This window comes from Anomalospiza imberbis, chromosome 23 (assembly GCF_031753505.1).
Source record: "Anomalospiza imberbis isolate Cuckoo-Finch-1a 21T00152 chromosome 23, ASM3175350v1, whole genome shotgun sequence".
Lineage (NCBI taxonomy): Eukaryota > Metazoa > Chordata > Aves > Passeriformes > Viduidae > Anomalospiza > Anomalospiza imberbis.
In genome coordinates this window covers 162,951-190,079 of record NC_089703.1, presented here as the reverse complement: position 1 = coordinate 190,079, position 27,129 = coordinate 162,951, and the positions used below count along the sequence as shown (strand labels likewise).

General features: G+C 43.8%; 1 protein-coding gene and 1 long non-coding RNA gene across 3 annotated transcripts in view; one reads left to right on the top strand and one right to left on the bottom strand.

The window, feature by feature from the left end:
* CDC42 (cell division cycle 42) overlaps positions 1–26,181 on the bottom strand; it is a 28,140-nt gene extending 1,959 nt beyond the window's left edge. Inside the window, exons 1-6 of one of the 2 annotated variants that reach the window (XR_010993545.1) lie at positions 26,074–26,181; positions 13,104–13,245; positions 8,741–8,813; positions 5,384–5,493; positions 5,091–5,288; positions 601–919 (exon numbers count right to left, since the gene is read on the bottom strand). Coding sequence is in view for 1 of the 2 variants with exons in the window: in XM_068171861.1 (XP_068027962.1) it covers positions 5,091–5,288; positions 5,384–5,493; positions 8,741–8,813; positions 13,104–13,208 (486 nt within the window). In the remaining variant the exon portion in view is untranslated. The remainder of the gene's footprint in view (positions 1–600; positions 920–5,090; positions 5,289–5,383; positions 5,494–8,740; positions 8,814–13,103; positions 13,246–26,073) is intronic. The other variant, XM_068171861.1, reaches the window with a different exon arrangement.
* LOC137461971 (uncharacterized) lies at positions 1,706–5,288 on the top strand. The gene is made up of 2 exons (XR_010993546.1): positions 1,706–3,526; positions 4,617–5,288. It is a non-coding gene; the product is annotated as an uncharacterized lncRNA (long non-coding RNA).
* Positions 26,182–27,129: the final 948 nt, after the last annotated feature.

Genomic DNA, 27,129 nt, shown 5'->3' with positions numbered 1-27,129 from the left:
GGGTACCATACACTCTGTTAAGGATTAAACTGGAGCCAGGAAACACAACTTGAATAAAGTTTCATCAGTCATTTATACAAACAACTGCATTTTTTAATTTCAAAATTTAAAGACAAGCTACAATTGATGTTTTTTCCTTAAAACAATAAAAATCAGAAGCACGATAGTAAGCAGCAGCTTTACATCTTACAGTAACAGGCTTTAAGGATCTATTATTGAAATGAAGAGCTCTACCATGTTAGTGAAAGCAAAAATTTTAACAGTTCATAAAGCAGTAGCAAGTACATCAATATTTCCTTCCCCCCGGGGGCTGACAGATACTCCACTATAGCACAGACAGTCAAAGCAACAGCAAACATCTCACTGCACACAGGAGAACCAGAAAACCCTTTACTTTACAGCATCATTTGCAGATCACCAGGTACTTTTGTCATGCAAATACAGTTAAGAGTCACAAGTAGAAATGGAAAACACACGCATTGTTTCTTCCAGTTGGATTCAGGAAGATCAAACATCATCTCTTATTTTTTGGTTGTTCTTTAAATAACGATGTAACCAGATCCTTTCCCCCAACAGCCTGAATTATAAAGCTAGCCACACCTGGCAACCCAAGCAGCAGGGAGTTAAGCGAGTCCAGTTCACGTTCCACAGTCACAATGTTTTACTAAAGATCTCAAGTACTGTTTTCAGTCCAAGAGCTAATACAGAGGTTGCTCTAAGATGGCAAGCAGGCACAACAGCTTTCAATCAAGGTGGTTTGATTCATTTTTAACCGGGTTTCTACAGTAGTGGGACAGAGGAAGCAGCAGCAAGAGGGAAAGAAGAAAGTTTAGAATATACAGCACTTCCTTTTGGGCTGAGTTTCCGGAGGCTCGAGGGCAGCTAGGATAGCCTCATCAAACACATTCTTCAGACCTCTCTACAAGACAGAGGGGAGGAGAAAAAACAGCAGCCAGGTTAGAGGATTAGAGAAAAACAAGCAGATACAAAGAGCATTCAGGAGCAGGCTGAATTCACAGAGGTAGTAAACAGATTTACTTTGCAAAAAAAACAAAGTAGATCCCAGGAGAAAATCTCATTTAGATAACCCAGAAGTCAATGACAGAGACAGAACATGTGACAGGCCAAGTTAGACAAAATCAACATTCAGAAAGGCAGAGGCACAAACACAGCAATAACATAGGGGAGGGGGCCACACAAATGGTGACAGTTTCCACTGCACTGCTGTACTATACTGAGGGATTTTACAGGGGAATAAATCAAGCACACGGCAGCTTGCCCCAGCAGGGGGACCTAAAAGGTCAGTTAAACCTTTTGTCATCACCCACTGTGGATAAGTGAAGACCTCGGATGCACAGACAATTGCTCCCAACTCCCCAGGTGTAGAGCAAAGGCTCCAAACAACTCCTCTGCTTCGTGAATTCAGCCCCTGAATAACTGAAAGTCTCCAAATGGCTGGGAACAAACATTCTGGGATGGAAGCAGGACCACCCTGGTAAGCCATCATCACTGGCAGTCACTCTCAAGTCTTTAGAAGTGATGCAATACCTTACCAGTGCTACTCTGACACTGGGAGCCAGCATGGAAATGGTGCATTTCAGTTATTCAGTTTAGTTGCCAAAGCAAGTGTAACCACAGAAAGACAGGAACAGCGTTATGAGTGCAACAGCTGGGATCCAACACCAGAAAAGCAATCACAGAGCTGCAGGACTCTGCAGGGGTTACATCGGAGCACTGAGTATGCACTGCATTTGCTGTAAGCACAACAGGAACAGTGCAGGGCGTTACCACTCCCACCCATCTCTGCTAAGTTACACACCACACCAGAAGTGAAACCTGGCTCAGTTTAGGCTAACTGGACTCGCCTAAATCTACTGTCATGAGTGCACCTTTCAAAAATTCAGGAGAACTGCTTTATGACAGCTGAAGGCAAACAGAAAAGCTTCAATGAACTCCTGTAAACAACTGCAATCTGTGCAAAACTTAAGACTTCAGATCATTCAAATGTAACTGCTTTCTCCCTTACAGGTTATACTGGATATATCCCTTTTAGAAGATCTTCAATCTTATTTTACTGAAGCACATACATGGGAAACCTCTAAGGCAGTGGCATCTGGAAGCATTTAAGGCCATCACATAACATGCAATATTACACCTGAAAGAACAATAGTTTAAGGAAACTACAATGTACATTCTGTACATCCTCCCCAGCAATTATTTTTTAAGAGAGTTGCAACTCAGGTTCACAAAAGAGCTAAAGACTTCAGATAAATAATGCCTCTGAAGTCTAAATAGTAATTAGATTTAATTTCTCTGTGAGAATAAGGCTATAGCATAAAATCAATTATGTACTCTTAGACAGATTAAGAACCCAGGCAGGGCAAGAGTCAAGAAAACAATTTCACTTAAATTCTCCTATTCAGGGACTCCTTTTATTTTCATATCGCCTGCAAGAAATTTGTTCAGCAGTGCAGAATTTGGAATTTGTTTTGAAGGACCTAGCAAAAAAGGGAAGAGGATTTAAAAAAAAGGACTGCGACAAAACTGTTGTGAAAATGGACCAGGGTTAAAAGCCTGGATGACCAAGAGTAACAACATGAAGGGAAGAAACTGTGTTCAATACCACAGGCACACAGGCCTGCTAAAATCACGACTTTTGTGTTATACTGAAAACAGGCTGAGATCAGGCTTCCTCCGTTTAAGGCACCTTATAAATCTGTGTCAAAACTGGCAACCCACCATCAGGAGGAAAAAGAAACCAAATTCAGCATTCTCTCTGGTGTTAGGTACTAGGATTGGGCTTCAGAAAGTCCAGACACTTGTACCCAAGAGTAACAGAAGTAACAATCACTGTAGTTGCAATCTGTCGGTCACCCTTTCCTAACAGCAAAGCTTGTCACAGTGGCACTGGGGCATTTTGTAAAGAAAGGCTGGAGACAGACACTGAAAATGCCTTCATCACAAAAACGGATTCCACAATCTGAGGAAAGGGGGATAGAACTCGCTCTCCAATAGAGCAGTTATCCAAACTTGGGGAGAAGATACTCTGCCTTTACAGAAGAAACTCAAAAAACTCAGCCTCTCATGACTCATATAGTACAAAAACAAATAATGCCAGCTCCATGATTCTATGAGTATTTGCTACTGTGGTGTCAGAGTAATTTGTAAATTAGTTGGGAAGAAAAAAAACACCCTGGTCTGCTGAGATGAACTGCACAGACAGCATCCAAGGCAAAGAGAGACTGAACACTGAGTTGAGTCTCACTTCAGCTGAAATCAGCTACTATAGTGTTGCCTTGCGGGTAGGAAAATAACCCTCCAGGGAGGCAGGCCAGGGAAGCAGCTGCTTTCTGTGTTCAGCAAGCTGCCAGTGAGATCACTGCAGGAGCTCCACACAACCCTTTGCAGATCAGTTACACTGCTGCTCACCAGCTACTGATGACAGACCCAGGAAAAAAGTGTTTTGTGAGTCAACAACAAATGAAGGGAGAAGAAGGGAGCAGATGCAAACTGACTAGTTGTCCAGGTGAGAAGGCTTCTGAATCCTCCTCCCAGGTCACTCCTGACTCCTAAAATCATCACTTGGTATACAAGTACTAATGCTCTGGAAGAAAACTCAGGCTAAGCTTCCAAGTGCATAAAGTTGTTCACTGCAACAGATGCAGATTAGTCTGTCTGGAAATAGAAATAATGGATAAACACCAACATTTTTTGTCATATCAACTCTTGCTCTGGTAATTCTAAGTGATTCCATGCAATTTGAGCAGACACAAGCTCAAGTGCAAAGCTACAGAGGAAAGGGTCTCAGAGAGCAAAACAGGACAGAGGCCCTGGCAGGTATTTACCCAACTAGCAGACTCTACAACCTAGTTATCAGCAGCATTCAGGCTCTCACAGACACCATCTAAAACAGTATTCTGGTGCTGAACAGATCCAAGAAAAACTACAGAGCTCAAGCATAAACAGCCTTCAACTCGCCTGTGGGCAGTTAGGAAGCATGGCCAAGACCACCTTTTGATCAGGGATTCCCAGGATGAACAGCAGCATGCCTCACCACACCACCTCCAGTGCCTGTGTCCTGCACAACTCCAGGAAAGCCACTTCCTTCACAGGAGACACCCAAGCAAATCTTTGTTACAAAAAAAGCCTGATTTTAATGGAAGAGTAAACATGCAGTCTGGGAAAAATGGGCAAGATACGTAGAACTTCAGGAATTGTGAAGTTTGGTAATAGTTTTGTGCTCAAAAAGATGAATGCACAAGGTAACTGGAAAGAATGAAGGGCTTGATACTGTGCACCCTTGGTTCCATGCACATCAGAGAGGAACAAATTCTTTACAGACCAGTATTAAGGATGTTGCTCAAAATGTTATAGTCAATTCTGCAAGAGTAAGAACCTAGGATTAAGTTCCCAGAGCATCCAAAGTCAAGGCAACAGGTCAGCTAGCCAGAAAATGGCTCCCACTCTAGTATTCCTAACTGAAAAGGAAAAGATAATTGAGTTTCTTGCTCTTAAATCAGCTACTTTAGTTGGCTTTTCACTCACATTCACAAGTAATAAACATCATGTAAGAACTGTCTTAAGAATTATTTAACTGTTACTTTCTGTTTTAACAGAACTTCTATCTGAAGGAAGGACACAGGAAACAGCTCACCACCAGCTGCACAGGAAGAGAAGGCAGCTCTCAACTATGAAGGTTTCCAGTCTTCAAAGTACCAGCATTAACTTTAATGAGAGGCATTTTTTTTCCCTTTGCCTGCTTGTTTCAGCACTGAGGAGCACTCTGTGTCCCAACCCAATTATTGTCCATAATGTACCTAAGTTTTCAACAGTTATTTTTCTCCAGCACAAAAGCAAACAAAGTAAGCACATCCTCCTCCATCACCCACACTAGGCCTAAACCACACAGGCTGATTTTCTTTGTACCACTGCCAACTCTCTGTGCCTTAGAACAACATGACAAAGAGAAAGCTACACTGTAAATAGCAGAAACAGATCTTACACCCCTTCACATCGAGTTGTTTTTCCCTGGAACTGAAAAAAAAGTATGGAATAAAAACAAGCAAAAATGGTCAAAGACCAACCCTTACCTGCGTAAGTGCAGAACATTCCACGTATTTTACAGCCTTCAGGTCCCGGGCCAGCTTTTCAGCAGTCTCTGGAGTTATGGGCTTCTGCTTGTTCTTGGCAAGTTTCTCAATTGTTGAGGGATCATCTCTTAAATCAATCTGGGTCCCAACAAGCAGAAAAGGAGTCTTTGGACAGTGGTGAGTAATTTCAGGTACCCACTAAAGACAGAAGAGACACAGCATTTGTTACTAACCACCTAAGATAACTCCTGACATATTTCAGCAGCTCCATTTTCATGCAGAGTTCAACCAACCTTTTCTTTCACATTTTCAAATGAAGAAGGAGAAACCACTGAAAAACAGACCAGAAATACATCTGTCTGTGGATAGCTGAGGGGTCGTAATCTATCATAGTCTTCCTGACCTAGAGAGGAGGAAATTAACACTGTATTAGACCCAGACAACAAAATCCTGCCCTTAACAAGGAGTCAGAATGCACATTTCATCACAATAACATGGCTTGTGATTAATCCTAACTCTTAAGCAAAGAGCCAAGCATATAGTGAACTCAAACATTTGAAAAATCTATGTTTCAAATCTAGAACTCATTCAGTTGCTACGTAACAGTGAGCTGCTCAAAGTCACAGGAAATCTGGGATGCCTCCAATACATTTTGAAATCAAACACCCTTGGACTGCATAACACTCTGTTTAGTTATAAAGGAAAGTTGCAGAACGTCGATCCAGTTACAGATGAGGTCCTCTAGTCCATTCATTATAAGTATTATGCCATCAAATTTCATTACCCTGCAAAAAAACCCCAGCTCTTTGGAGGGGAGAAAAAAATAGTTTTGCTCACATGAATGTTCTGACTTATGCTGGGAGCAGTCAGTGAAGTGTCTCCAGGCATAAGGAGGAGAATGTTGCTGGTACACATGACTGCGACTGGCCACCCAGCAGTATTCCCCTAAAACCTCACCGAAGTCCCAGCATGAGCTGTGCTTTGGAAGAAGCCAGCCTCCTCCCTTTGGGCACACAGTCTCTGCAAGGCACCATTAGCACTGATCCATCAGCCTCACTGTCCAATTTCATTCTTAAACCTCCTCCTGCCCAATTCAGCAGCACTGCTTTTAGAAACCCTAACTGGCACTGAAGCTGCTGCACTTACCAGTAACAAAATCCAAAACACTTATTTAAAATGTCTCATATTCCAACTAATGCTGTCTCACTCATCATACAGAACAAAGACCTACAAGATCTTGAAGGAGTTGACACAACAGCTGGGACACCTCAATGGAGAAGACCTACAGTTTGAAGATGGAAATCTAGACAGCCCATCCTGTCTACTGTGCTTGGCTGGACACAGAAGAGTGAGCACTGATCAGAATCATAGTCTCAGAATGGTCTGGGGTTGAAAGAATCTTGAAGATCATCTCATTCCAACCCCTTGCTATGGGCAGGGACACCTTCCACTAGATCAGGTTGCTCCAAGCCCCAGCCAACCTGGCTTTGGACACTTCCAGGGATCCAGAGGCAGCCACAGCTTCTCTGGGCAACTTGTGCCATGGCCTCCCATCCTCACAGGGAAGAATTTCTTCCTAGCATCTAATCTAAATCTAAAATATCTTGTTGCAATTAACAGACTACTCCAAAAGTCTGTCTTCCAAGTACAAGCTTAAAACAAGACTTGGGTTTTAATCTGAGAACTAGCAATAGGGGTTTCATACATCGCTAAATTTTGTCACCTGTGCTGGCTGCTATTTAGAAAAAGCATGCAATCATTAAGAACAAATACTTTCCCCTCAGCAGTCCAGCTCTGGAAAGAAAGCCTTTATATTCACAAGTGCACAGAGTCACCCACATGCATTAAAGTCATTTGGTAACTTCTCAAAATTACTGCTCATGGATCACTGCTCATGTTGATAACAGAAAATGTGCGTAACTACACACACAATGCTTCTCAGAGGTCTGAACCCTCAGCCGGAAAACAGGCAGAGAAGGACCCAACACAACTCCCCACACAGGGACCGTGCAATGCTATAACTGCCGTAGGACCACCAAGATCCCTACAGCAGACCACACAACAAGTGTCATGAAGGAGTCTCTCTTTTCCACCTAACTCCTCATCCATGAACTAGAGAGCTTACAGTAACAGGAACACAAAACAGATTTGGGAGGAGAACATGGAGAGCTAAGTTAAGCCATGCTGAAGAATACAATCAGTACAGACAGCTCAAGGTACAGATGCAGTGCCAGCTGCAGGTTGAGCTCTGGGTGTCCGGGAGCCCCAGAGGAGCTGGCACTGACCCTCTGCACAACAAAGGGCCCAGGGACCTGTGGCATAGTCAGCTGATGCACATTCAGAGATACAGTAAGAGCCAAGGACTCAGCTGTCTGGATGTGACAGCCTGGTCAGAGAGTGAGAAAACTAGGCAAGTTTTCCCAGAATCAGCTTGTGAGACTTTAGGGAGTTAAACAATGATAGCTTATTATTATAAACAACCTGCAGGTGTTGTTTTCCTACTCTCTGTTTTTCTCAAAAATTGTTTATAAGAAAGGCATTTTGTTAATTAGCCAATCAGGTGAAATTAATCTATCTAGACCAATCTGGTTTATCTGTATCGGAACAATATATAAAAAGAGAATTCAAAGTAAAGCGGCTATGCTGTGCAAAGCAGCCTTCTGGTGAGTCTGTGTCATTTCTTACTCAACAGCAACACAGCTGGAAGACCCCAGACTTTTGAACACACACTGTGAGAGGTATAAAATATGATATGAGTTTGCTTTGTTCAGGATCTCTTCCCAGAGGCACTAGCTCAAGCTGTTATTTTGGTTTTGCACCACAAATAAATTTTAAGGCTCTGGATGCCTGAGACATCTATGGGAAACCTGGGGCCGAGGCACTAAGGAGACCTTGTCTGACTGTGAAGTGGGGTGCACATTGAGAATCAAGCGAGGCCCTGCCACCACTGGGTCACCAGAGTTGCCACTATAAACAGGCTTCAGTCCCAGCTTCAGGTGGTGAAGTGTGACTGGATGGCCAAAAAGGAAAGTTTCTTTAACAGCTATAGGGTTTAAGTGGGAACCTAAGATTGTTTCACTAATCAAATTAGATGCTAATGATTCATGTAAGAACATTCTGGAAACAGATTAAATTATATCATACAATTTTAGATGAAAGCTTATGAACTAAGCTCTCCAGAAGGGCTATTTTGAAGAAGAGTTTACAATACCAGTTGCTGCCACATCACTTCAGTATTATTAGGCAGTAGGGACTGAGAATCCAGCAGCTGAACCAGTTTCTACCGTTTCTTGGTAACTTTTCACACATGCAAAGCAATGCTTAACTGTTTAATCACCACACATTTCTCCAGCCTAAAACTGAGATGCAGCTTAAACAAGAGGCCAGCAGATTTTTAATTTTTAAAAGCAAGGAGTGAGAGGGCTTATGAAATCCACTCCCTGACTTCATCCAAATTAAAGATGCAGAGATGTACACACATTTAAGAGGTTGTTACATTAGTCATTCTGTCTTGACAGAATCAAGAGAGATTTTCCCCTTCTATTAAAAAAAAATCTCAACAAAAAAACCCCAACTGTATGTCTTCATGTTCAACATCACTTCAGGTAAATCTTGGTCAAGTACAATGACACCAGCACTTGGTTTCTCACCTGCAGTATCGAAGAGGCCAAGGGTGTAAGGCTCTCCTCCAATCATCACTGTTACAGCATAGTTATCAAAAACCTGGCAAGAAAAGAGACACATGTTTAAAGGAGACATGTCTAAGCCATCTCTCAAACCATCATCCTACCCACCTTGCCAGAGTACCTCTGATTTGAACAAGAGACACCTCTACAGGAAAATAGAACCATCAGGCTTACAGTGCTATTAGCACTAATACCCTTAACATATGGAATAGTGGATACTCCAGCTGTTTCCATGACATACTCAAGCAAAGGCATATAACCTTTGCTGAATAATTCAGTACACCACTGAATAATACACGGTAAAAACCACTGAGCAAAACACCTATAACAGTGTTTGCCTGTTACTGCAAGGAGGTTTCCCATGCTGCCACAGAAATTTCAAACTTCAACCTTAGTCTGACACAGTAAACACATCCTCAGAAGGACAGAACAGGTAAAGTCAGCCCTGCCCTTCAAGGGCACACAGTGATACAGCTGCATCTCACAGTACCTAAATCCTCAGAAATCCATATTTCTGAGAATCTAGGGAACTCTATTATAATAGAGTCCATCCTTTCAAGAGGGATTTATCCTCCATCTTTGAAGGAAGCAGTATCTGGTAAAAGATCAGTCTGTGTCAAATTCAATCTAAAAGGAGAGTCTGGCTCCAGATACCTCTGCAACAGCACCTGGCACAATAGTACTGCCCCCCAGGACGTTACACAGATTAAAACTAGCACTACCCAGTGTTTCACACACTAAGTGGTTTACAGTACAATTGAGCACAAGCACCTACCCAAAAGCTCAACTCCAACACCCACCCACTCAGGAGAGCACTGTCTGAGGTCAGCATCCTTCATTCCAATAATGATGTTATCTTCAGAACCACATCAGACAGTATTGCAGAAACTACCTCTGGCAAAAGATCCTCCCTGCTGCAAAAAAAACCAAAACCCAACACCTGTCCCTGAAAGTTGCTGCACTTGGGGCCAGTCAGGATCTCCAAAGAATGTCGGGGAAATTCCGCTTCCTCACAGAACTGCAGCCTGAGCAGCTCTCACAGCTGAAGTAAACCCCAACAGGAAAGAGGTCAGCAGCCACCTCAAAGGCTTTTCATGGAAGTGAGCAGGGAGGGATGTGGAAAACAAGTAGTCACATGCATCTGTTGTTAATATAGTACGACTTAGGTCCTTGGAAAAAAAATAGCAACAAAATTTGAGGTAAGAGCAATGAGACCGCACTTAAAAGCTGCATTCCCCAGAGTTCAGATGTCTCCTTCCCACCTGACTGCCCTGGTTAAAGACAGACCTAACACTACTCTAATTTTTTCAGCTCTTCACAACTTACAATGACTGAGAATGCAACTACAGCCACTGCACACTGCATACCCCCAGAACATCATCCAGAAGCAGAAATCCACTTCTCACACTATTCTGAATTAGCACATTCAAGGTTTTAAAGCACTGCGAGAGACATCACCACTCATCCCCACTACCTGCAACCCAATCCATCACACACTGCACTGGTCTTGCCTTACTGAGCACACAAGAAAGTGTCTAGCTCCAAATCACACCTTGAGGCTGAGGGAGGGTGCAAAGTATTCCACAGGGCACATTCAATATCCCATGACTGTACTGCTTCAAGACCTCAAAAGACATATCAGGTTGAGGACTCCTCTGTTCCTAGGAGCAGAACAAGGAACCAGAATGATGAAGGTCAGAGCATTTCCTCTTCCACATGTCAGAAGATGGTCAGCAGCTCAATACCCCAGCAATATCCCCCCATTTTTGCTCAGCTACCACCTGTAGCTACCCTTTCAGGGCAATTAGCATGTCTCCTTTCTTATATTTTTTTTGTTTTGTTTTTAAAGCTTCCTATCAGCAAAATTGGATTTTTAAATTTCAATGTTTTTGTTAAGGTACAGCTTCTATTGAAATGTTTGGGGTAGAGCCCTAAGGTGGCAAGGGTTACGAGGCTGGCCTTCACAGAAACCAGGCAACTATATTCCCATAGTACAATTCACAGACAATTTCATCCTCATGTGCCAAAATGGCTAAAAAACAGAGCCCATTGCATTTCCTGCCAATGCCAGACAGCCCATTGCAGCAACTGGCATAAGCTCTCATGGGACAGGACTCACACTTGAGCTGTCACAACACAAACATTGCCAGCGCCTTTCCAAAAACGTGCCCCTCACTGCTTTGATTTTTGAGAATGGCAACAACAACACAAACATACAGGTAACAAACTAAGTGCAGTACCACCATGAAACCCATCTTCCACTGGGAAATATCCTCCATGAAAAGAAAGGACTGCAAAACACAGAGTCAACTGAACAGAACTATCTACAGGTCTGAAATGGTGTGCTCTCCTCTCCATCCATACTGTGGCCAGGCCACTGCACAAGAACAGAAGTATCCGTTCTATTTCCCTATCCATTTATTACTAGAAGCATTAGCTGGAATATCAGGTTACGTACCAGTTTCCAGAGTCTGAAGTATGCCTCTAGGCTGTTCACAGAATTAGGAACAGGCCTCTGATATCTCCAGAACAGCGAGTTCCTCAAGCCGTGAAGTTCAATGGTAAATAACATTTTGGAAACATGAGGCAGATTTAAAAGGCACTATAGAGAAGCCTTAGCACACCTTGAACACACTTCACTGGCAACTAACTTTTTAGCAAGTTTTCCACATTCCTTGCTAGCAGAGATTTATAGCTAGTACTACGGTGTGCAGGACAGAAGACCAACTTGAAGGCTTTCAAAACATACATTTTAAGATTAAAACATTTTTCAGCTTAATCACTTCCCTTAAGGGATAAGTATAGAAACACTCACTGCTGAACTTACTGATCAACTTCATTTTGCCTTGATTATAAAGAACAGCTTAAATAGGACAAGCAGCCTTTCACAGGTTCAGCACAGAATTTGGCTGCCCTACAAGCATCACATCAGGATACCTGACACCACTGAAACACTTAAGAATAGCGAAACAGTTTCAAATGCCACTTAACAGAGCCCATGAGAGAGGCTGAGATGTCTCCATGCTTACCGCACAATCGCAAGTTCCCAATAGTGGCCACTGCCTCTACCTTGAGCACTACAAGGTTTGGGAGTCCTTTCACCTTTAGCTCCTGATCTACAGCTAAAGACAAAAATTTTTATTTTGTGGAAGTCTGTCCTACCCAGGACAAACCTCGTACCTGGCAAGTTGAAAAATTCTGGATAGCATACAAAGCCAGTATCTCAAAAAGACTGCAACTTCTTTCCCACAAAGAGAAGACATTTTTGTAAAGTTCTATTCTGAAAGAGCTATCAGGCTCTTTCAGAATGCCAGAGCTACCTGGCATCTCAGAGGAGCTACCTGGTCTTCTGAGTTACGTTGTAACACAGAGACTTATTACCAATCCTTTCACTGGCAGATGTTCTCTGTAATGCATTTCCACGTCCAAATTTGTTTGGGATACACAGATAAACTCTTCAACTTGTATATTAATAGAAGATGGCCTTTTCAATCCATAACAGAGAAAATTAGTAAAAAGACCATCCAGCTGTCAGTCTCTTGCAGCAACCTCACTAAAAACTGACCCACCTCAGTGGCAGTACACTGATCTTGCATACGCAATATTAAGTAGAAAAGCACCTTTGTAACAGGAAGACTGTACACATGCCTCACAGGCAGTCAAACTGCTCTAAATTTGAACTTTGGATAAGTCAAGGGATTCAGTATTTCAAAAAACTGAGCCTGTGAAACTCAAAACGGTTACTTAAACGTAGTTAAGGACTATGCATACGTTTGGAAGTACAAAAGAATGTGACTGCATCCAAATACACTCCTCATACTTAGCTGAAGTTGACCAATCACCCTCCATAGTGAGGGTGAGAAAAATGAGTGAGAAAAATGAGCCTCAGAAAATGTTAACTGTAGTCACTGACTATTCTAGCAACATGAAACACTCCCTTCCCTAAAAACAAAGATGTAGCAGGAAGTGAGAACACAACTGGAAGAGCAGGTGTTCCTACTGCCTGCTCTCCACTGGTCTGCAGTTGCTTGCACTGCTTATCTCACTCACAGAATCCATCCACAAAGAAAACACAGATTCTGCACAGCAGTCAAGTAGCAAGAATTGACCATAAACAGGTGAACTGACTAGCACTACCAGGTGATATGGAAGGCAGTAGCAGAGTATCAGACTGATTCTCACTTTTCCATGCTGTAATAGTCAGTCTCCAAGAGGCTGTCAGAACACATATTAGGGCATGCATGCCATCAAAGTTAGTTCAGAAGGGAACTTGTGCTACCCCACCCCATCATGCCCAAAGAACAACTTGAGCCATTCTCACACTTACCGTTGGTACGTATTCCGATGGGAATTTATTTGTTGTGTAAGAAATTAAGAGACAGGTTTTACCAACGGCACCATCACCCACTACTACACACTTGATCGTCTGCATTGCTGAAATCTACTAGAATATCAACTCCAAAGAGAACCTAGAAGAAAAAAAAAGATACATATATTTAGATGGTTCCCACATGGCACTAGATAGCCATTCACATTACCTTTGACAGGTTCCCAAACCACTAACAGCACATGTGAGATACAAAACATGACATTCCTAAATGAGCTGGTAGATCCCTTCCCTCCACCACATACACAAAGCTGCTCACATTCATAAGTGGAAGAATTTTTGCCTAGTTACCTAGAGGTGGGAAAAAAACACTTTTTGGCTTTTCCAGACTCGATTTTTTATGCATGGAAGCATCTAGCCTCAGATGCAATGGAAGCTGTAAGTGTAAGCTCTGGTCTTGAGAGCTGCTCAGGAACACACCTGCCTTCCAGAGAGTTCTCTCTGGAGAGCAGCTCAGTATGATACACACCAGAAGTGTTTATGGAATAAAAATTAACACGTAAAGATGGAAATAAACATTTTTTTTTTCTTTCCCTGCCTTTTTTTAAGACCTAAGCACTGTTTTACATTTTTCCGGTTAAAGTTGCTAGTTAACACACGCCTTTATGCCCACTGTGAAGTGTTACCAGCACTGAGAGCAGGGCATTCAGATCCCAAGGGGATCGGATTACTCTTCAGACATCACAAAATCCAAATGCACCCAGCTACTCCAACACTGTCTCAGCAAAAATTATAGTACATGAACTAAACCAGTATGCATCACCAATATCTCCTCCAAACTGCTAGCTATCTCCAGTGTTGCTCAGCTGTCTTTCATCTGTGCATTAATTTAATTAGAGGTGTACCAGGCATCTGGTCATGCCTTAACATAGACATGTGAAATCCTGACCCCAGGAAATTAGTGGCAAAGCTCTCACTGACTGTCAGCATAATATCATCCAAAACACTTTTATTTACAGCAACAAGGACTTGCTGCAAAGTCTTTGTAAAGTCCTGATGGGGGGCAGGGGTGTTGCAAGCAGCAAATTTGCCATCACAGGAACAGCAAAGCTTTAGCAAGCAAGAATGCTGACACGGCTGTCAGGTCTGGGTAACTGCAAGTCAGGGTACCTGTATTAAAAAATCCGAATCAATCCCTCCTGAACTATGCATTTGGTCACTTCCTGGGGATTTCACTTCTTACAGTAATGTAAATAAAGTACAGTGCAAATCCAGATTTTTGAGGCTTTAGTCACAGCCAGCAACATGATTTGATACTGTATCACACCATCATGCCTGCAAGGAAAGGAAATTGCTAGGGACTCAAAAGAAACATACCACCCCCAGCTCTTCTTTAGATATCACAGGGTTGCCCTAAGATTTCAAGAAAGAAAGCTACCTTCATAATAATCCTCAAAAGTTCCTAAGAACAGTGCTTGTAGGGGAATACTAGCCACGACCATTCCCACAAGACCTGGATAAAACCACAAGCAGTTTTAGGAAATGGCAGCAAAGATTCTCAGGGCAGGCCATCAGCCAGAACCTGGTACACCAGGCACTCACACTGCCATCCTCATCTATAATTCTTCTTTCAGCAAGCACAGAGATAATAAATTATGTGTGTAAGCATCAGGTGTTGCCACCAGTCCTCTATTCGCTGATCCATTTCAATATTAATAGAATCTATTGATTTATGCAGATCTCAGTTTCCCAGCAGACATCCAGAAGGATACACTGTGCAGATGTATCAACAAGGCCCCTCATTAATACAACAAAAAGCTCAGCAATTTGGCCCTGAAGTAAACACATATTTACTCAGAAGGAAAAAGTAACTATTTACATTTCAAAAGACATCTTCTGTGTTCAGGCCAGTTCAACTGTTTACATCCAAGTACTATTATTCAATATTGCCTCAGTTGCGAAGGGCTCCCACAGTTCTGCCTTGCCATGCTGTTGGCACTGATTGATCCCAGAGAAAGTCCCACTTCAGAACAAAAAAACAAAAAAAAAAAAAAAAAAAGCAACCAGGCAGAAAGCAGGCAGTGAAACAGCAAAGCTCGGGCCCATATTAAGAAAGTCTTCATGCTCAGAGCAAAGGTGAAAAGGGATGTGGCCACTCATTAAGGTGATTTCAAAAGGAAAACATGCCAAAATTCAGGCAGAGCAAATGAACCCAAGTGCATTCCAGCTAATCCAAGCCACAGTCACTAGTATGCCCCACTCACATAGGCAACACAATTCTACCATCTACCTTTCAGTTTGGGCAAAGCCCAAAGCATTCAGCTCTGGTGCTGCTCAGGTAAGCTGCTGCTTCCAAGAATTCCTCTCAGAGTTGCTAAATGAAGTACAAAGCAAATCTCCAGACTGGGTTTCCCAGCCACTTCTCATATGGTTTTCCAATTTCCACTCGAATTTGCTACACTGCCCAGCCAATCCCTGGAACCTCTGCTCCAGCTGTCCTTGCTCACCTCAGGGCTGGCACAAGTGGAGGAACATCCCTTCCACGTAATAGCATTTACAGTCAAACCTCTAGAGAAGCACTCTTTCCATGCAGCTCTCCCCTTGGCAGACCAGAACTCCTCCATGCTGTAATCCTCCCTTCCTGTTCTACCTGTAATTTGTGGGTTACACATCTGCTTTAGACCACCTGTCCAGAGCCCAGAAAGCACACTAGAGATAAAATCCTGGCTCTGAAGGATTCCCTGTGCTCACTGCAACAGACCAATCCATGACTCTCCATAAACCCAGATTTTGTATATTACCAAAAAAACTCCCATACACCTTTGTGAAAAGAAAAAACACATGGGTTTAGTATTACTCTTTAAAGCGTATTACTCCAGAGAGCATCAAGCAAGCCACAGTACTAGGAAGTGTCTCGGGACACAGAGTGTGCTGCAAGCCTTCACTTCTTCCCTGTCCTTGGATACAGCCAAGTCCCCACGCTGACAATGGGAGAGAGAAGCCGTTGTTCTCTGGCAAGAGCTCAGGTCAGAAACTGGGGCTGACACAGCACCAGCTGCACACATCTCATTATGCCTGCCACAGCTCCAATTCTGACAGTGAGCTATCAGCCCTATCCACACAGTTTCTCTTGCAGAGAACACCAGCACTGCAAATCAAGAGCATCTACAGGAGCACTGTTCATTCATTCTCTCTGCACCTCCAATTCCATCCTGAAGTGAAGCATTGGTGTGGTGCAGATCAATGACTCAAACAACACACCACTGCACTGGGTGAGACAGCACACACTACCTTTTTCTACCAGGTGACCTGATCCTTTCAGTTTTCTGGCAGTGGGAACAAAACAGAGAGCAAATAATGCAAGGCCTTGCTCTGGAGCCTAAAGCAGAATCTGAACAGCACAACAAGGGTCTGGAAAAGCCCAGGCAGGGTTGTTTTCTTTATTTTTTGTTTTTTTCCTCCTTTCTAAAACACAAAACTAACAGCATTTACCATGAAAACAACTGAACTGGATCACTGGAAATTCTCTGTGAAACAAGCAAGTACCACTGCTCTCACACAAGTTGTTCAATTCTGATTGCCCCCACCACAATTAGACACTTCAAAATTACACATTAAAAGAAACAAAAATTGTTTCTTTCAATTTCAATTTCAATTTCGTTCAAAAATCTCTTAGGTTAAAGAGATTCCCCCCATTTTTTTTATGGATGTATAACTTTATGTTTAAATACTGAAGATGGTGTAAGTTTTAAAAAGATTTAGAGTGTTCAGCACAGGCCTCCAAAATCTTAGCAGTGGCAAAGTTGAGTTGTAGAATAAGTTATTTTCCTTGCATTAGTAGACCTTCTAGATTAGTTGGATGAGCTAATGTTTTGCACTTGTAAGAAGTCCACAGATCACAGCTGAAAACAAGCTAATTTCTAAGGAGCTTAGATTCACTATTCTGAGACCTCCTCTTCCATAGGAATAGCTTTAAGGATACCTACATCATTGACTTGTGGTTTAAAAGTAATTTAATCCAATTTGAGATTAACCACAGAATAACTCATCCCCAGAGTGCAACGACAAGGGAAATAGCAAAGACAAGGGAAACAGAAACAAAGAAGTTACAGAGGCTTGCTTTGGTCTTGTTTCCCCTCAGAAGTCACCACCTACTAAAAGGAGTCTGTATGTACAACACCCAGCACAGAGACCACTCCAACCAGTTTTAAATATCTGAAGGAATTGAAAGAGACTGGAAACCACTGAAGTCATCCCAGCCTGAGGGCAAGTGGATTTTGAGCCATGTAATTGTGCACCATCTGGCCAAGCCCAGACAGGAGAGCTGATAAAGACTGGGAATGCAATGCAGGTCAATATGACTTAGTTCTGTTCAAGGAGTTCTGAAGACTTCTTAAAAACATAAATAAAAATTTAAAAAAAAAAAAAAAAAAAGGAACGTTGCACTGATTTGATCCCTCAAGCCTCTCTGTAGTGTAACCAAAGCCTTCAGCAATTCAGTAAAGTACATGTTAACTAATGATACTTGCAGTATTTGCTGGATTTTAACCTGCTCAGCATGTGATCACAACAGCAGGATTTCAGAGAACTCAATGCTGTCCTAGAGAACTGGGATCTGGCATCTGGAAACTGTGGATTACACAGCTGTGTAAACTCTGTCAAATTCATAGGCCCATTTTAGAAAATTTTGCTTTAAAGCTCAATTACACTTTTGTGGAAGACAGCTGACCTGCATTTAGGATTAATTCCAGAAGTGTTAACAGAGATGTGAGTAATACAACAGACGAGGAACTGAAGTCTCCAGCAGGACATTCCAGAGCTCTGTAATCCTTCCTGGCGTAAAGGAAATCCAGGAGTGATGCAGTTTGGTCACACAGGCCTGTTCAAGCACCAAGACACTGACCGATCACAAGAGACTGAAGAAATCCATGGTACCTCTAGTGGGTTCCCACTGTCAAAGCACAAGCTATACCATCCCAAACACACTTGCACCTCTCCTGTGCAAGTCTGACTTTCCCATCCTAAAGACAAGACAAGCATATGAAATATGGCGGTACTATGGAGCACTTGGCATTCACAGACTTTCTGTAACTTAAGAGTAGCTCCAATCTGTTCAAGTACCCACGTGCACTATTAACTGGAGAATTAAAGTGAAATTTTGTGGGGTTTTGTACACAATCAGTGTTCCCTACTACACCCAGAGTTAAAAATCAGCACAATCTCACCTTCACTCTTGCTTCATGTGTAATCTGAAGGAGAAATTACAAGCCTTCAAGCTTGTTAAAATTTCTCTAACTTTTAAGCTACTGAAGTTTGTTTTCAGGTTAAAATGTGCACATTCTCTCAGCCAAAGGAAACTGTGCAGTCAGATCTGTCTGCATGTCCTGAATTCGCTTCCTGCCTCGGCAGCACCATCACTTCCTCTATCAGGCAGCACTGAAACTGCTGCCATTTCATCACAAGGATCAGCTCCCGTGGCTCACTGCAAGGTACTGCCAACCAAGAACCAATTTGCTGGTTCTCTGGGATACACCATTAGCATAAGAGTTGAATCTTAACCAGTCCATCACAGTTTCCAGATCCTGTTTGGGCACCTGCTCCTCATTCCAAGAAAACAAGCAGCCATTTCCAAAAACTAAGATATTTTTTTTCCCATCCAATGTAATTTTACAGTTAACAGTTTATTCATCCAACTCAAAGCACTCAGGAGTTCACACTGACAGGAATAATATTCACAGGATTTTATTCATGAGTTCTGGTAACTACTTTTGCCCTTCCACAGTAGATTCATTTCATATCCTATAAAATCACACAGTTCTAAATAAACTCCTCTTTTGTACTTGATAATTGCTTCCCAAATTAATCCAATCCATTTCAAGATCCTTACCCTCAGCCACCTCTTCTAGCCCTACTCCAAACTAACATTTTTGCTTTTCAAAGTGACAAATCTCTCCAGTCACAGGGGCACCACGGAGAGGTACTTGGCTGCTACAACCCCAGCAACCTGATTTGCCTCACAAGAGATCCCTACCAGCATTACATGGAGGAGGTACTCTATGTCTATATTACAAACACTACATGACAAAGGTCACCACATACAACACACTGTTTCTCTGCAGAGATCCCAAGTAACTAACGAAGGGACCACATGAGCTCAGCTGCCAATCACAAAGGGAGAAGACCTTGGACCTCTCGGTACAATCACAAACCTATGATGCAAAACACAAACAGAAGCCACTCTCCGATTAAGAGTTAACTACAGAAGGACAAACTGGCACAGAAAGCAAAACTGGTTTTAAGAGTAGTATCACCATGGCCAGAATTTTCATCTGCACATGTGCAGCAACCATCTACAGACACAATGAAAATCCTCCAGCCCAAAGCCCACCTTCCAGCTTGCTAGGAATCATCTTCTTCATGAAGATCTCACCCCAGAACAGAATACATCTGCCACTTCTATACTAGTAAGGTGGTAAATGACACATAAAAGAATATATTAGGTTGTAAACTGCCTGGTACCCAAGCTCATCCTGACCATCCTGACCACAACTTAGGCTGCTGCAGACACTTAATCTCTATACACAAACACATTTGTTCCCAGAGGTTCCAAGTCAAGCTTATAGCCTGGGTCTTTAGTTTCTTAGGTGAGGCTTAAACTGACTGTTGGACTACAACCAGCACAGTTGGAGTTCCACTCCTCTAGAACAAGGCAAATCATGAAGTCCAAGCTAAAACCTGCAAAAGCACAAGGGACGGACTTGAGACACAACCTTGTACTCCATCAGTTCAGGATCTTGAAAAGGCTATCGTACTTTAAGCACTGATTTGGGGTTAACTGTCACTAACAGATCAGACACAATCCTTTAAATAGTACAAGTCTCATTGCAGAGTACAAATTCTGTCTCCAAAAACCAGTGCTGCTGTTTACTTTATAAGTGTGTCTAATTAGGAGACAGAGCCACAAAATTCAGTTGCACCAGAAGCTTTGTCAAGATAAACACAAGAATTCAGGTAAAGACCTGGATCTGCAGTGGGTGGGTTTTTATCTGAGGTTGAAGAGACCAACAGTAGCAGAGCATACTGCTGGCCTCCATCCCACATGCCTGCTCACATCAACAGTCTCAAGCTAGTGTTGGATGTGAGCATGAGAAATTTGTGGGTAGGCGCACAAAAACAAGCAGTGGGAAGAGCCACAGGACCACCATCATCAATAGAGCTGGATCAATATCATGACAGCCTTGATTTATCTCACAGGTTCCTGTTGTTCTTGAAACCCACAAAGTCTGCTATCATCATGGGAATCCCTGTTGGGAGATAAAGCATGTGTCTGAGGCCCTCAAGCATCCCTTAATCTGCCACTCAACAGAGCCTGTATACCCAGCACCTCTGCAGGTTTGAAGTCCCATTTCTGGACAAATTACTATGAATTGCCAAAGCAGCAGTAAGAGATCTCTTCTCAAAATGCAACTATCACAGAGCTATCATAGAACAGAATAGAATATGCTGAGCTGGAAGGGATCCCACTGTTTGAGGTCAACTGATACTTTCAATACTTAATGCAATTTTCTTTTTCTAATTCTGTAAGATTTGAGAGCTACTTTGCACATCTTCCTAAAGACTCCTCACAACCACCTGGTACATACATGCACAAGACAGGAAGTGAAGACAGTTGGGCAGGGGATTTTGAATAGCCTGAACCCAAAGCAGCAGCACCATACCAGCAGCACTACTAGCAGCACCATAACACACATTCCAAGTTTTGCAACTTCAAAAAAAAAAAAGACGAAAAACATGTTATCCCATTTTAGCCCTAAATTCAAAACCAGAAAGCTGACTCAGCAGGCTCTGCTGCCACACCAGTTACACTGCAGTGCAGCTGTGCCTGCACCTCCTTTACCACAGGTATCCCACTATCCCACTTCAAGGCTCCAACCAAACACCTTTACCTGAACAGAAACTCCACAGAAAAAAGTGACAACTTTCCCATTATCACTCTGGTTAAGGTTACACTGTCAAAAGTAGCATCACCACTGGAAAAACCTGCCCCTGATAAAGCACTGGGAAGTGTGTGGGGTTACATTAAGTACTTCTCTGCCAAAGCTATTTTAATCTTATCTTATTACTCTTCACTTTCATATTCTACAGGAGGCTGTATTCCTCAACCATGCAACAAAATCCTGTTCAGTATTTTACTACCACTTAAAAAGCCCTGTTTTCACTAACTTAGTTGCTTATTGATAATATTTAAAAATACAAGCTGCACCTACACTCTTATATGGACACAGCATCCAACCAAGGCCCGTGTGGCCCTGATGGGTCTCCCCACTTTTCCATGGCCAGTTATATTCAACAGAGGTAGAAAAGACATTGGCAGAAGCTCCTCTATTTTGAGGCATGTTTTTCCTTCATGAGAAACACCCTGTCTTGCACGCTGCAGCCGATCCTGCTTACTCCTATTATGCTCAGGGAACAGGAAACTGCAGGTCCTCCATCCACACCAACGGAAAGTTCCTGGGAAGATGCACTCTGTTCAGGAAGAATAGCTCAGGCTGTGTACCAACATGCTGTTTGAAGACTCCAAAGATAAAGCTTGGTTAAAAAACACTGCAAAAGCAACTTTTTTCAGATACTGAGCTATCCTGGATCACTGTTAAAAGAAAGTAGCTGGAAGGCTCACTAACACCATGACAGCAGCAGGGGAGCTGCCCTTCATTCACCTAACCAACAGAAGGAATCAGAGCAGCTGGAACCATCCCACTTTGCCCAGCCCAACATGAGCCTTAGCAGCCCCCTCCTCAGGACCAAGAGCCTGCTGGGCAACTGGCAGTTATTCAGCCATTGCCAGATGCACAAAAGGCTCACGAAAAAGTAACAGCACTCCAGGACATGGGAGACTCAGCAACACTTCACATGCACTAAACCCTGAAGTACCACTGAACTCAAGGTAACTGCTCAAACACACTGATGCAGTCTGATCCAGGCACCACACAAGCCTCTCTGCGCTCAGCTGTACTCCAGCCGCTCTCTGGTGCGCAGTCATCCAGCTCATGGAGTGGCAGAGGCCTTCCTGACTTGCATACAAAGCTGCAGGAGCATTTTTGTCATTATTTGCCCAAACAGAACACTCATCATTGGCCAGAAACACAGCACAGCATCCTTCAACTTGAGAAGAGCTGAGCAATTCAAACCAGCTTGTTCCAAAGCAAGACAGTTCTGGCAGCCTCATGCCACAGCAATCCTCTGCAGCTCCCCCAGGGTCTCTACTGGTCCCAATCCACAGCAGCCTAAGGCTTGCTCTAACACCACCTCAGCTTGGTGAAAACCTTCACCCACCAGCATTTGGTCTATGCTGGAAAACACATGCTGATCCCACACAATCTGATCATAGGCATGGACAACTTGGCAAAAATGTAGCTGGAAGTACCTACACACCCTCTCCAGAAAAAGGCCCCAACGAAGCCCCCATTTACTTAATTTAAAAAGCTCCTATATTGGTTTTTCATGAGACAAAAAATGGTGCATGGACCAACTCTCCTGGTAGGAATTATGTTCACAACACTCTAAAGTAATGGGGTGAACTGACAGCACAAGAGCTTCAAACAGAATAACAGCTTTCAAAAGCTTTTGAAAACAAATTCTTTGTTTTCTCTTTATAAAATATCACTTGTTTAGAAGAAAAATCAACACTCTCAACACCACTCTGCGGAAAATAGTATTATGAAGTTTTACAACTCTCTAGGTCAGAGTCATTCTCTGAAACTCCAAGGGGAGATTACAAAGATTAATTACACAAACTCTGCTTCTCACTGTTTGCAGTTTTCTGCACACCCAGGGCCAGGTAATCAAATCCAGTTCATACACCGGAAAACAACCTAAAGGATCCCCCACCAGAAGCTGGGAATTACCTGCCTTAATGCCATTCATGTCACTCACCTCAGGTATTGACATACACACCTTGGGCTGCAAGAGGAAGCTGACTACTATGCTGGGCTGGCCAGACACCTCAGGGAGGGAGAACTTTTGTGGCAAGCTTCAGCCCTTGCAGGAACTCCGGAGAAAGGGATTTCTTTACCTACCACTCCTAATGGTAGTCCTTCCTGAAGGATATACACTTAGCTTGTATATTGTAAAACCATAATAAATTGTGAAGTGTAGGGTCTGGGGGAAGCCAGATAATTAAATGGTGACAGGCTGCAGAAATGTAAAGATACTTTAAATTTCTTTTAAAACTTTGCATAAAAGCTTATCTGGTCAATAAGTTGTTTTATTTGTCATATATTAACTACTGAATGTAGGGTGCTTTCACCTACATTTAATGTAAGGGAGTGAAAGGAGCCAAGGAAGAAGACTAAATGGTTAAAGAGAGCCTATTGCTACCTGAAGCACCAGAAACCAATTTCACTTCCATTTGATTTGACAGAACTTCCATCTTCTAAAACTAAAAAGATGTCATTCTTTTGTCAGCAAATAATATTTTCCTAAAGGGCAAGGATAACTACACCCCCTACAATTCCTCCTAACTGTCTCTTGCTCCAGAAACTCATATCATAAATTCATGATGGAGCCAAATGACAGCAGGAGAGCTCACCTGACCACAAAGGGCAGGCAGAAGAATGAGCAGGATAAAACACACAAGCCCACAGACAACTTTCAAAAGCTATGAGCATTCACATGGGCATCAAGCAGATTATACACATTTCACCTGCAACATCTTACACAAACCTCACCTGCAGTGCAGCATGTTCATTTATTGTCCAAGTCTTCTGGAGCTAACAGCAGAGCTGGAACCCAGCTACACCAACCCCCCATGGTAACAAGAGAGTTGCTTAAAAAGTTTTAATTGTAAGGTCCAGCTATCTATGCTCATAAGACTTAGAAAATTATTTTAGTACTACAGCTGCATTTTAATCAAAAAGAAACTTTACATCAAGTTTAGTGGCCAGCTTCAAGCTGCACTTTCCATCAGCCTGACACACGGTTTACAGCAAGGAAAGCTCACAGCGCACGTATAAGAGAAATCCCTGGCAGTTGCACAGGGGCTCCATTTATGTTTACTGTTGGCTTTTAGCAGAACTACAGTTTCAGTTATAGGTACTTCACACTCTAGAGCTTCCAGAGCTTTTCTATTTAAACAGTAAAAACATCATGAACTTCCGAGCCCGGCCATCAGTTTTAGGCAAACAAACAACCCTAAAGCAGAGCACTTAATGAATTCAGAGCATCAGTTGCAGGTCATGAATAACCAAGTTCAAAGTATGCAAATCTAGTGATTAAAATTTCTGCCTAGGATATGTTACCAAAGTGAAAACATGTTTCATCTTGCACCACAGCAATTTTTTATTCCTTGCCAAGACTTAAAAATCCTTTTTTTTTTTGTTACTGAAGCATAAATGAGAACAGTTTAAACACCAAACCATTTTCAGAGTCAGCAATATACTCATTCAAACCTTACATGCATGTCTAAGACCTGACTCAAATATACACTTGCCTATATTATCTTCCTCAGAACCTTACACTGACAACAAGAGTTTACAAAGGAGAAGTTTACAACAGAAGGGAAATTTACAACAGCTTCTTCATATACAGCTTCCTCACATTCAGCCAGCTGAATATAATTTGCTTACTGAAAAAGAGAAGCTGTAATGCTTTACTGAGTTATCCCAATCAGCAATACAAAGAGCTTGATCCAGGTTTTAAATGCCCCCTCCAAAAAAAAAAAAAAAAAAAAAAAGTGTTTGGGGCACTGCAACTCAATACTTTTAACAGCCCACACCTCCTTCCCCGGGAGAGAAGCACAGACAAAGACAATCACAGATGGCCAGACCAAGCAAGCAAGCCACTTCTGATCACCCAGTTGCCATCCAACATGGCCTCTTCGCCAGAGCTTGTCTTCCTCATGCTGCTTGTTGTCAAGACAGGATCTCTGGCTGCCCTGGCCACAGCATCCACACAGAAAGGACACCAGAAATCCTGACCATTCTTTGTTAAGCACAGGTTTCCAATGCTAGCTGTCCACAGCTACCTGGCTCTGTGACCGTCTCCTACTGCTGTCACCAGCTGCAATTTCTACCTACTTACAGATACACAACTGAAATCTAGATCACTAAAACAGACCTTTAAAACACAGGCGTTATGCTGCTGCAGTATATACATTTTTATGAGATTTCCAAGGAGAATGAAAAACACCTGTCAACACCAACCTTCGAAGCAGTGCTAGCTCCTGCCCCAGCTACAGCCAGCGGTATCACGGTGTAACGAGAGCTGTGGGACAGTTCTGGGTAACCCAAAGCACTACAGCTCGTGAGGCAGATGCCCAGAAGAGTCTGCGACTTCTCGACTGAGCGCTGTCTATGCAGGGCACATAGCTGGAGCTCAACTCCTCGCCATGCCCGCACCCCGCTGCGGTTCAGGGCTCCTGTGCCCGCAGCCCCTCGAGGATTCTCCCACAGCTCCGGGCGCAGCCGAGCCGCACCGAGTGCGGAGGGCCGCGGCTGAGGCCGGGACGGGCAGGGCGGGGCTGGGACGGGCAGGGCCAAGGGAGTGCGGGCGGGCCCCGCCATGGCCGCGGGAACGCTTCCTGCGCCCCTCCGAGGGTCCAGTCCGTCCGCCGCCCGGAAGGGGGGGAAGGGTGGGCAGGAGAAGCGGCGGCCATGCCCACCGTCTCAGCAGATCAGGCCCACAAAGGCAAGCGCCCGCCAGCAGCCACCGGGACCCGCCGGGAGGAGGCCCCCCTTCCCTCCAGGCAGGCGGCTGCCGGGGAGGCCCCGCACGCACAGCGGGCCCGACAGGGCGGCTCCCGCACAGCGAGCGCCCCGGCCGAGGTGAAGGCCACGGTCCATTAGTGGGTGCCGCGCGAACACCAGGACCAGTCGGTGGTCCCGGAGGTCCCGGTGCCCGGCTGGAGGTCCCGGTGCCCGGCTGGGGGTCCCGGTCCCGTCTCCGCCCCCCTCCCCCGCCCCCCCACTCTCACCTCGGACGCTCCGCCGGGCGTTGGCAGCTCACTGCGGGGTCTCTTCGGCGCAGGCACAGGGGCAGCCGACTGACGTCACCGCGCAGCGTGCTGGTGAGGGGCGTGCCACTACGGCGCCCCCTGCCGGCCATGCGCCGCCGCTCGCAGCGCGCTGCACGGGCCGGCAGGGGGCGTGCGCGGGCCCGGCCTGCCCGATGTGCGGGCTCGCCTGGGCAGCGCCCAAACTCCCTCTAGGTTTGTTTGGTTTGGGCGTTTTTTGTTGTTGTTTTTGGGGTTTTTTCGTGGTTTTTTGGGTTTTTTTGTCTTTTCTCCCTGGACCGGAAGCTAACATAAAAAGGGCCAAAGATCCACAGTTCCTCCTGTTGGGACACTTCTGGTGGCTGGGAGATTACACCCCAGAGCAGTGGGCACTCATGGCAAGTTAAATCCCCCTAAAAATCCCAACGTTCAGTAACAAGAGACAAGAAAGAAAATCTCCAGGCACGACTACTTTGAGAAGCAAAGCGAAAATCTGGCCTGAAACAGAAAACTCCAGAGTAATTCAAATTTTAAAAGCTGGAAAGACCTGCAAGTACTAGTGCCAGAAGCTTCAAGTCACCAAACACTGGCTCTGGAGAGCACCTGGAATGGGTCAAACCCTCAGAGCATCTTTGTGTTGGACCTCTTAAATGAGCCCTGGTTCATCTGCATGGCCAAGGACAGAACAAAACCCACTCTGCCCAATGTAATGGTGTCAGAAGCATATCTGTGCCTTCTGCAAATATTTGACATCCCTGGGGATTTTGGAAAGAGCCACTGCCTTCCGAATATGCTCACTGCTGCCCTGAGAACTCACAAAAGAGCAAAGGAAGAGGAACATTTTCAAAAGAATTTTCAAGATGAAATCATGAATGGATATCAGTGTCTCACTGTCTCTTCCAGATGATTTTCAATTAAATCCCTGTCCTGTCAAGCACAAAGGCACCAGCTGGGTAGAGGCTGAGCCAAGTGGATGAGATCAAGAACCTGGAGAGACCCTGGAGTCTCCCACAGGACACCATCTCATCATTCCTCCAG